The sequence below is a fragment of the Sinocyclocheilus rhinocerous genome, unplaced genomic scaffold (assembly GCF_001515625.1).
Source record: "Sinocyclocheilus rhinocerous isolate Xijiao unplaced genomic scaffold, SAMN03320098_v1.1 scaffold790, whole genome shotgun sequence".
NCBI lineage: Eukaryota > Metazoa > Chordata > Actinopteri > Cypriniformes > Cyprinidae > Sinocyclocheilus > Sinocyclocheilus rhinocerous.
In genome coordinates, this window is record NW_015666971.1 from 563,341 (window position 1) to 575,716 (window position 12,376).

A 12,376-nucleotide genomic window follows, 5' to 3' on the forward strand; every position below is an offset into this window, starting at 1 on the left:
CAGTGTCGCGTTCCGAACGTTGTTTAAGTGACATATACCGGTATTGCGGTATTTTCAAAATTCATATCATAACAAAAATAAAAACCGGTATTCGGTATGAACCGGTATACCGCCCAGCACTACTAAGAAGCATGCCAACAACCAAACAAGCAGCTTCCTGTCAGCTCCATTGGGGGAAGCAATGTGTCCTTTGTGACAGTGGCTCTGAAATGCACTCGCACAAAAGGGATATTATGGTTGCGCTTGTGTCAGAGTGGGACTGGAGTGGGCATGGAGTGGTACTGAAAGACTGTGCCACACGCTGGCGGTGAAAGTTGCGCGGTTCTGCATGTGCTTGACCCAGACATGTCCGCAAGTCTTTCATCTTAAGTCTTTAAGCTGGAGTCAGAGTCAAGTCTGGAGTCATTTCATTAATTGTTGTAAATAAATTCTCATCCTTAAAAATCCTATTTGCCAGGTTGTATTTTAAAGTATGTTCCAGGGATACTACTAGGATTCTAGCTAAACTTATCTTCCTCTACCTGTATACAATAGAGTCAATCCAAGATACAAAAATACATAAACACATGTAAAATTATTAATTTGAGGAGGCCCGTTCATATTCAGAATCCTCTGTAACACTGTGATGTAGCCACTAGATGCTAATTAATCTAATTCTAGATCTAATTAATAACACATCAATTTTAGCTGAGAATGTGCCCCCCAAAAGATCATTTAAAAGCATTATTGTGTTCGATGAGTAAAGCATTGAAAAGCACTAACTCGAGTGCCCATCCAAATGGATTTAATAATATATACAGCATTTACAGTTAGTTGTGCAAAACTCACAGCCAAGATGGTTTGGATCTGGATGGTTTCCAGATTTGTTAGTGTTTGTGTGGTATGATCTTTTTGAAAGAAGTCTCTGATGTCCACCAAGGCTGCATTTATTTGTTCAAATATACAGTAAAAAACAGTAATATTTTTACAATTTAAAATAGCTGTTTTCTATTTGAATATATTTGAAAATGTAATTTATTGCTGTGATCAAAGCTGAATTTTCAGCATCATTACTCCAGTCTTCAGTGTCGCATGATTCTTCAGAAATCAGTCTAATACGCTGATTTGCTGCTCAAGAGACAGTTCTGATTATTATCAATGTTGAAAACAGTTGTGCTGCTTCATATTTTTGTTTTATTTGAAATCGAAAACAATTAAGTACATCCTTGCTGATTAAAAGTGTTGATTTTTTAAAGAAAATACACTGCCTCTAAATTTTTGAACGTTAGTGTATAAAACTATCAGTAATATTAAAAATAATAGTTTGCAAGCACCACTGATTCTTCCCAAACAGGCTCCCATTTTTCATTGTTCAGCCAAACGGGTTGTTCCTCCCCAAATTTAACACTATTGGTTGAGCTATAGAAATTCACATGTTGGGCCAGTCAAACAAATCAGATGAATGTTTGAAAGCACAGTCTTTCATTCTTCAGAAAGTCCAAAAAAAGCGCAGACAGTACTTTTAGTATCTGCATATTAAAGTGAGCTAAATGTTTTAATTTTTGTTCTGTGCAGGTGTTGATGCACTCACTCAGTACAGCTGTGAAGCTCACAATGAGAAAGGCCTCACAGTATCTAAAGAAGCTCACATCAATATCAAAGGTAAAGCCAATCTGAGAACAGTGTGTAATTTTAGTGTAATTATATAATATATATTGTATTGTATTGTATTATATTGTATTATATTATTTTATATTATATTATCATTTATATGCTTTTTTTACATTTTCAATTTTCATTTAAATTTTAGTCACTTTTCTTTTGTCATTTTATTATTATTTTTTTTAAATGTTTCCATTTAACTTTAATTTTATTTTATTTTTAGTTGTAGTAATTTTAGTACTTTTTTATTTCAGTTAGTTGTCAAGAAGACTTTTCTAATTTTTCAAGTTTTTTAAGTCTAAGTTCTTCATCTAATATTTATACTTCCATTTCATTTCAGTAAAACAAAAAGTAAAAGATTTTTAATATTTTTTTTAGAGCTTCCTGACAAAGTGTCAAAGGTCACAGTAGTAAAACGTGAGGCCAACAAACTCCTCATAAGTTGGACACCGGGACACGACGGCTTCTCTCCTCTCAGCACATGCTCCATCACAGTAAGAAGGACAAAAGAATGAACATTGCTTGTACAAGGCCACTGAATTGTGATGAAACCTCTGAAGAACATAGTGTTCAGTTCAGTTCAGAATGGATATGACCCTTCAGTATAAGATTCTGCACCCATTTTAACATCCACCAGGTTGATCCTAATTCTGATCACTTGGTAAAGTAACAGCACACCTTCTAAATTTGAAGAAACACCACTAAAAGCTTTGATTGAATGATGATTGTCATTTTTAGAACAAATAATAAATGTGTTATCCTTCATCTGTTCCAGGTGCGAGAGCTTTTGGAGCCAGGAAGCCCCACTGCCGCACACCCCACACGCGTGCCTCCGTTCCAGTATGAAATCAGCAACCTCAAGGCCATGACCTGGTACAACATGAGCGTGTCCTGCACCAATGAGATCGGGTCATCCCCGCCCAGCGCCTGGGTCCAGAGCAACACCACAGAGGGCGGTGAGTCTGTTCAGATTCCTGGAGCAACTTCCGGCACTACTTGTAAATAAAACTACCATTCAAAAGGTTGAATGTTTTTGAAAAAGTTTTCTTCTGCTCACCAAGGCTGCATTTATTTGATCAAAAATACAGTAAAATCAGTAATATTGTGAAATATTATTATAGTTTCAAAGAACTGTTTTTTATTGTAATATATTGTAAAATGTAATTTATTCCTGTGATGCTAAGCTGCATTTTTAGCATCATTACTCCAGTCTTCAGTGTCACATGATCCTTCAGAAATCATTCTAATATTCTGATTTGCTGCTCAAGAAACATTTCTGATTATTATCAATGTTGAAAAAGTAAAGAGATGCTACAAGTCACTAATGTAATATTTCCAGTTAACTCTGCACACTGGAAATGGAAGATAAAGCCGAGTGCATTAGAGTCAATGAGAGACGTAGCATTTTGCTAATAGGAGAAAGACAATTATGTCTTTGATATCCAAGAGTTTTCCGAATGCCAAGTGGGAATGGGAGTGACCTGGTAGTTAGAAATGCTTTTCCTGTGGGATGTGTCCATGAAGGATTTTCTCTGTATGCCTAAAAGAACAGTGAAGGATATTTTTAGTCTCTGATAAACATTGTGTTTTATGTCATACTGTACTTCTAATTTAATACAATCTAAAAGTGGGTACTTCTTTAAAAAAAAAAATATATATATATATATATATATATATATATATATATATATATATATATATATATATATATATATATATATATATATATATATATATATATATATATATATATATATATATATATATATATATATATATATATATATATATATATATATATATATATATATATATATATATATATATATATATATATATATATATATATATATATATATATATATATATATATATATATATATATATATATATATATATATATATATATATATATATATATATATATATATATATATATATATATATATATATATATATATATATATATATATATATATATATATATATATATATATATATATATATATATATATATATATATATATATATATATATATATATATATATATATATATATATATATATATATATATATATATATATATATATATATATATATATATATATATATATATATATATATATATATATATATATATATATATATATATATATATATATATATATATATATATATATATATATATATATATATATATATATATATATATATATATATATATATATATATATATATATATATATATATATATATATATATATATATATATATATATATATATATATATATATATATATATATATATATATATATATATATATATATATATATATATATATATATATATATATATATATATATATATATATATATATATATATATATATATATATATATATATATATATATATATATATATATATATATATATATATATATATATATATATATATATTATATATACTCCGTGTTTCATGTAATATTATTATTATTATTATTATTTTTTTATTTTTTTTTTCAGTTTTAGTTTTAGTTTTTATTTCCAATTTGTTGAGTTTAGTGCTTCAACTTAAACTTATTTCAATTATTTCTATTTTTTGTTTAGTTTTTCATCTGATATTTATATTTTATTTTATTTCAGCTTTATTTCAATGAACAAAAGTGTTTTTAATTTCTCAGAATGGCTTTTTTCTTTCTAATTTTTGCATGGGAACCATTATTTCCATGCGTATTCATTTATTTTATAATTTTCATTATTTTATTTTTTGAAGGTCCTTGTATGCCTTCATATTTTTACAAAGTCTAGACAAGAAAAAGCCTTCTTAGATAAAATTATTATGTGAAGTAATTTTTTGTCTGTTTCGTCTGCTTTGCATGCTACTCAAGAGATGATTTATCCGAAATGAAATTATGTAATTTTATTAATTTTTATTGTTCCATCAAATTTTTTCCAAATTTTACAGTTCCATCAGAAGCTCCCCAAAACTTGACTGTTCATGTGGACAATTCCATGCTGATGATCCGATGGGAAGCTCCGCCCCCTGACAAGTTGAATGGAATCTTGCAACGATATGATGTCACAATTAAACACGGAACACGTACAAACAAGGTTAGTAAATGGGTTTGCTAATTTTGTTTCGTGTACTTACAAAATTGACTTTACTAAACATCAATCACTGAGAAACAGAATCATCTCTTCTGCTTCTGTCTTTCACTCGCAAAACTCTTTGCACTGTCTGTTTTTATTTAGAAATCAGCTTAAAATCATTAGAATCCCAATGTTGTCCCAGCTTGTATGTATAGAGAGTATATATTTCAGATTCTGTAACTGGTCACTGCTTCTTTGCAGATAAAACTAAAAACTAAAATTTAAAGTAAAAAAAATAACTATATAGACATTTTTTAAAAATAAAAATCAACAAAAATAACTAAAACTTCAACAATAAAATGAAAACAGAAAATATACAAATAAAATTCATTCAAAATATTTACTAAAAGTATATCAGGGATACTAAAATAACACTGGTTGCAACTGGTTGCAAACATTCTCACATCTGTTCTGTCTGATTGGAAATAATTTAAGAGTCTTGTGGCTCTCAGAATAACAGCAAAACCCTCTAAACAGACTTTATAGTATCTAGATATCCTGGATGTAACCATTTAGTTTTATTGCTCAGTTCACCAACTTCTCCCAAGTTGCCCAGAGCAATGTTTAGCTCAGTATTGCTCCACAGACATGGTGCTTTTTTAGATCTGAGATAACAAGTCACTTTCACCAGCTGTGAGGAAATTAGCTGGAGAATTTACAATAAAACAGCTGTTCTTGTTTCTTAGATGAAAGCGTCAGTCTGAGATCATTTATTTTTACAGTTTCCTTCGGCGTGCCAGCCTGCTTGAGTTCAGCTGTATTATTGAAAGCCCCGTAAGCAGATGTTTTCATAATAATGTTATGCTTTTATCTTTGCAGATCAGTTAGCAATGTCTGATATTTGTTAAAGCAATAGTTTACCCAAAAATTAGCTTAAAATGTACTCACCCCTTTATGCCATCCAAGATGTAGATGAGTTTGTTTCTTCATCAGAACAGATTTGGAGAAATGTAGCATTGCATCACTTGCTCAGCAATGGATCCTCTGCAGTGAATGGGTGCCGTCAGAATGAGAGTCCAAACAGCTGATAGAAACATCACAATAATCCACAAGTAATCCAGAACACTCCAGTCCATCAGTTAATGTCTTGTGAAGAGAAAAGTTGCATGTTTGTTATAAACAAGTCTTTTATTAACTTTAAACAGTTGCTCCCGGCTAAAACCTGAGTCCTATATCCATTATATTGCTTTAACCAGTGAAAAAGTCACCTCGTCTGAATCAGGAGAGAAATATATACAGATCAAGCAACACTTACAAGTGAAAGCAGTCCAAAACAGCTGTAAACAAATATGCTGGTGGATTTCGAAGTGAGAGACAACAGACTTTTTCACAGGAGGAAGCGTTATTATGGAGCATGGAATCCAGTTAAAATATGGCGAAGATAAAATGCCTTAATGATGGATTTGTTTCTTAAAAACACGCAGATTTTGGCTTCATATGACATTAACTGATAGACTGGAGTGGTGTGGATTACTTGTGGATTATTGTGATGTTTTTATCAGCTGTTTGGACTCTCATTCTGACGGCACCCATTCACTGCAGAGGATCCATTGGTGAGCAAGTGATGTAATGCTACATTTCTCCAAATCTGTTCCCATGAAGAAACAAACTCATCTACATCTCCGATGGCCTTTTCAACAAGCGTTCATTTTTGGGTGAACTAAAGGAGAAGTATGTCATTTCTCCACCGCAAGTACAATTAGAAAAATAATGACTATATATAGATTTTTTTTTTTAACCCAGATTGGGTTGTATGTGCAACTAGAATTGTTTTCAAGGCCAGGTGTGTAACAAGAAGTTGAGAAATCTGCACTTATTACACTGAACATGTGCCTATAGTCACCTCTCAACGCCCTGTGTGGTCTTTGTCAATGACCAGTGACCTATCATATGGGAGTGGTTTTGTTACAGCATGGCATTTAGTAGACAATGTGTACTTCCTGTTTCTGGCCTGGTAGCAGGAAACCGACAGTGTGTGGAGAAGTCATTTGTTATTGTCCACCTGTCATGACTCACCACTGAGTGACCTGGAATTTAATGACGACGCGTCACTGTCTGCGATTAACAATCTGCCGTTACTGACCTGTGTGATCTCATACTGTGAACACAACAGTAACTGGAAATGAGTGTCGTGCATTCACACTCACAGCTGCTCTCCGACCAGCACCTGTTGCTCTCCCTCAACAAAATCACCTATTAGTTCATGTAACATCTGCTCATAGAATAGTGAATGATTTTGACCTACATTTATGTTTGGGTTTTTTGGCAAAAACTTTAAAACTAGCAGACTTTTATGTGCACATTCTTGTAAGTTTCTGTGACAATCTCATAAAACTTTTCAAGAGCATGTACAGGGCAGTGTTATTTTAATATTATTTTTATACTGTTATAGTTTTTGTTTATATTTTGAAATAGCTTTTATTTTTAGGTTTTATTTGTATATATTTTGTGCTTATGTCAATTTTATTATATTATTATTTTTTATTTTTTTATATATATATATTACTTTTTAGGTTTTATTTATTTTTATTTCAGTTTTAGTGTTAGTTTTATTTGTTTCCTGTTAGCAATTTTAGTGCTTGAATTATACTTGTTTCAGTTAGTGACCAAGGTAACATTTCTAATTTTCTTTTAGTTTAATTTTGTTTGTTTAGTTTAATTGTTTTGGTTTAGTTTTTCATCTAATAATTATATTTTACTTTTTGCACCTTTATTTTAATTAACAACAAAATGTTTTTAATAGCTATTTTTAGTCAACAATAATCATGATAACTATGGTAAAGGGTAATTTTCCACCTCAAAATAAAAATAAATATATTTGTATTTTTTGTTTTGTTTTGTTTTGCACATGGCAATTCTAATCCAGTTCCTGGTATAGTTCAGTTATGCTGATTTAAATAAGGCTTTGTATTACAGGTACATTTACATTACAGGTAGCTGGGAATATATTTTGGTTTAGACCCTAAACCCTTGAAGAAATCCAAATACATATTTATTTATTCAGTGCACTGCAGATCCTTAGATGATTGAGACGGTAATGCACTGCAGGATGTGATCAGGTTTATATTCAGTAAGTGAGAGTGTTTTAGTCAATCAATTTCTTGGTGAGTTTGAAAAGTGTGTTGTTTTAGGCTGGGTTTAAATATAATTGCTTTTCTGACAGCAATCCGAGGGTTCCTTGAAAAACTTCAGGACCTGTAAAAAAAAAAACAGGATGCAATTATGTGTGCTAGACGACCAGAAGTGGCTCATCGCAGTGGCTGGGCCAGGATTTAGTTTTTCTTTTTGGTTAATTTTTCTTTCTAGCATCTATTTAACCTTGATGTATTGTGTTGCTTCTCATGCATGGCCAACAGAAATGTGCAGAAATTAAGATAATCATTAAAAAGTTAGAAACCTGGAGGACATACGGGTTTATGGTTCAAGGAAGGATTGACTAGGAAAACAAATTTAATTGCAGTGTAAATCTGAACAGAGGCATAGCAGACATTTACATGCACACACCCTAAATACCCTAAACCACACCACGTGTACGTCTCAGGGCCCCTAGAATGACTCGCTTCTTGTTTTTGGAGAACTGCAGATGCAGTTTTTAATTTGTGGATGTAAAAGTTACTAACGGCATGTGAAGACTTACTGACTTGGTTTTCGTTGAAGTGTCAGCATGTCTGAGAGATTTTGGGAACAGGAGTGACAATGGCAACTTTACGCAACCAGCACCATGGATGTGTCACATGCGTCTGTGTGTGTGTGTGTGTGTGTGTGTGTGTGTTAACCTTCCTGCGTCCCGCAAGCACATGGCTCACAAAAACAGCTTCTCCTTTTTTTCTCTCTTTTTCCATCAAGCCTTTAAGTTTGGTTTTCACACTGTTTCTGGTGTGATTACACACAAAAGGATTTTCTTTCCTGTAATACTAAACTATTCTTTAATACAACATTGTGTTGTGTAATATTGTCATATTTTGAATTGAAAGAGGAAGAATGAGTTGATACGATACTTGAGTGGCCTATAGTATTTAAAAATGCTGCTGTGCTGGTTAACTCATGATGTTGGTTAACTAGTTTAACCCTGTATATTTATATGTCCAAAAACATGAAATTCTTATAGCTTATAATGTAAATCTATGCGATCTTATTAACAGTATAGCAGATACTTGCATAAAATGCATATAAATACCAGTTGTCTATCTATATCTCCCAATAATATCTTAGCAAGAATATATTTAGATGCTCAGTTTTATGATCAAAACATATAATGCAGTGCCAGTTCAGTACAATGATGATTGAGAGATGAACAAATAAACATTCCTCAAAAGCTTGATGATCATATTTGATACTGACATTTCAACATGAGTTTTCTAAAAAATGATGTCTGGAAAATCACGTAAGTTTCTTCAGTCCAATAAGTGTTCATCTTGAAATACTACTATATATATATATATATATATATGGATAATCAAGTAAACTTAAGATGCTTCAGTCTGAATGCCAAACTAGCATAAGCCAGCTTGGACCAGCATGGAGATTCACGCTGCTCTGTGCTAGACTTTTGACCGTACAATGATTCTGGTTTTGTTCTGCAGGTTATATATATATATATGTAAAGTCTATGTGAAAATGTGTGTTTCAGATTCACAGCATCACCACAGAGGCCGCGGTGACGCTGCAGATGTTCAACACCACATACAGTGTGGAGGTGGTGGCCTGCACTCAGAGCGGCTGTGGGAGCAAAAGATCACGCTACTGGCTCTTTGTTCCAGACGCTGGTGAGGAGATGCTAGAACCTTCACCTGGGTTTTACTGTTAGGAAGATGTTATGGAATATAGCAATGCAGTGACACTGCAAATAAATAAATAATAAAATAAAAATTGTGATATTTACCTGACTATTTTTATATCATTTATATTTATAGATATAGTTACATAATTTGTTATATTATATTATTACTTCAATTGAATTTTTATCGTTTGATATTATTTAAATTTAATTGTTTGTTTTATATTATTATACTATTTCTATTATATTATTATTTATTATATTATTTTATATTTTATATATTGTTTGCTTTTCTTGATAACTATTGTCCCAGGTAGCTGATGTCCGCTGTGGATTTGTTTATTTATTATTTAATTCATATTTTATATAATTTTATTTATGTATTTGTGCTTTAATGTGTTCATATTTTCTAGACAAGAAAATGGCAGCTTTCCTCTGTAAAATAATTACCAACATAAAAATGTAGTCCATGGCCATTTGAATGCAGTTCCTGGAATAAGTTTTAATGAAATATATATATATTTTTATACTCAAAAGCACTGCAGGAAACCTGAATTACTGCTTTACTCAGGAAGGCATCCTGCTGAACTCTTGTCTTGATTTGCAGTGGATACATGCATAGTTTCCCCTAAAAAACTTTTCCAGTTGATTATAAAGTTCAAAACCTTTATAAAATGCAGTCAGTTAAATACAAATAGTAGACTCTTGCAGCAGTCAGGAGGGATGTTTGTTTGGGAAAGTACAGCTGAAGTTAAATCACTCTCGTCTCAATATTTTGGACCAAAAGAGGGTCACCCGTTTGATGAATGAGTTACCAGAGGAAAAACTCGCGCTGTTGAATTCAGCTCGGGGATAAAATACTATATTAGCCATTACATTGTAGAGGTTTAGTATTATGCTGACCTTAGTTAAAAGTACATATGCCAGTCTTATTGTTAGTGCTGTTGTTCATTAATGCATGTGTGTTTTGCTTTCAGAATTGCCCGAGTCTCCATCCTCGACTCCGCTTCCCAGTCATCCTGACTCCGCGTACATCGTTCTTGGAGTTGCTTGCAGTTTTTGTCTGTTGATGATACTGATGTTCACGGCCATATGGTTGCACAATCGCTCTTATTTGCAGTAAGTTCTTTGTCATTTCTCCTTTTCTTAGTCAACATGAAATCAAAGTTGTTTACTTGACCAGTTCCTGGTCTTATTGTGCATGATTCGTCAGTTCGTATTATTTAATTTATGTTGATAAAATAATATATAAAATTGAAATGATAATAATAAAAAATGTAAATGCACTTTCATTTAATTACCATCTTCGGTGTCTGTATGCGTTGTTTTTCTGAGGTGTTCTTAAAGGCATTTCGCAATCCCAGCACTTCATTTTATCACTCGAGGTTTAATTGCTGTAATTGTTGTTAAATCTCACTGTGCTGTGTGATTTTCAGATGTCTTGATTCCAAGAGCAAATCTGAAAAGCAAGGGCTATTTTAGAGACCAGAGTACGTTCTTCTTAATGTGCTTGGGGCAAGAAATTGAAGGCGTCAGGAAAGAAAAGTAGGGGGAAAGTTGGCCTTCTTTAGGAGGACAGAGTTGGCCAAAGCAGCACTGAGCAAAGAGCTTCAAATTACGTCTGGTTGTTTGCGAGTGAGACTAGAGACAACATCTCCTGCATTCTCTGGAATCCTTTAACAACATCTGGCTGACTTCACCAATAGTTTGCAGTGGTGGTTTTGCGGTTAAAGATCCACTATGTTGCTAACCAAATGTTAACTGTTCAAGGTCTGTTAGACTGCATCTAAAATTGCTGCAAAGGATGCAAAAATAAACCTAATCTGCACTGAAGACAGACAGGAAAATTAGTATTTGTATGTCGTCAAACCAGGGTTAATGAAACGTCTGCTTTGCCATTGTCTTGACAGTGTTTAGATAAAGGCAAACATTCACAAAGTTTTGTTGTTTAAATATATAGTTACTTCATCCCAGTTCAGAAGGAGGCAAAATAAAGAAACTAGGAAGACATGTACAAGAAATCCTTCTTTTCAGCACTGCATTTTATTTCTGTTGCATTTTAGGAGCCAGTGGCTTTCTAATCATTTTTTTATAGTCTTTATAGTTTTTATAGTCCTTTTTTTCTATAGCAGCTTTGACCAGCATGAAGTTTCATAGTTTTTGCTGGTTACTGTTGGTTTTGTGCTGATATAACTGGTTGATCTACATTAGTCGACTAGCACATTTTTTTACACTGTAAAAAAATTTCTTTAGTGTTTTTTTATTTCTTTATTTATTTTTTAATGTATTTTAGTCTTTTTTCTTGTTTTCCAGTAAAAATATCAAAATATTCTTAAATCAAAGATACAAGCAAAATAACATTAGACATTAAGTCTTGTTTTCAAAAAAAAAAAAAAAAGTATAAAAATTAAGTTTATAACACAAACATTTCTGCCAGTGGGGTAAGAAATATAATCTGAATTCAAAGGGAGAACAAGTTTATTTTTCTTACACAATTGGCAGCTTTTTAAAAATATTTATTTATTTATTTTATTTGTTTGTTTATTTGGTTTTGCTTAAACTTAAATAAATAAATTAAATTAAAAAATGTTGTTGTTTTTTCAAATTGTAACTTTAAATAAACATGAAACATGTTTATTTTTGTATTGCTGTGTGGTTTTTTTGTTTGTTTGTTTGTTTTTTCTCCCTTTATTCAGTTCCATCACACAAAGGCTCAATGCAAACATAGGGAAACGTTGCACATCTCAAAGTATGCAAAACAGAACAACAGCAAAAACCGCAAAATTAATACAAATATATATATATA

General features: G+C 31.7%; 1 protein-coding gene across 1 annotated transcript in view; it reads left to right on the forward strand.

Moving 5' to 3' along the window:
• LOC107733327 (tyrosine-protein kinase Mer-like) overlaps window positions 1-12,376 on the forward strand; it is a 31,050-nt gene that overhangs the window by 13,022 nt on the left and 5,652 nt on the right. The window contains exons 5-10 of the mRNA XM_016544900.1: window positions 1,555-1,641; window positions 2,020-2,135; window positions 2,417-2,597; window positions 4,609-4,754; window positions 9,424-9,559; window positions 10,548-10,689. Of these exons, the coding sequence (XP_016400386.1) occupies window positions 1,555-1,641; window positions 2,020-2,135; window positions 2,417-2,597; window positions 4,609-4,754; window positions 9,424-9,559; window positions 10,548-10,689 (808 nt within the window). The remainder of the gene's footprint in view (window positions 1-1,554; window positions 1,642-2,019; window positions 2,136-2,416; window positions 2,598-4,608; window positions 4,755-9,423; window positions 9,560-10,547; window positions 10,690-12,376) is intronic.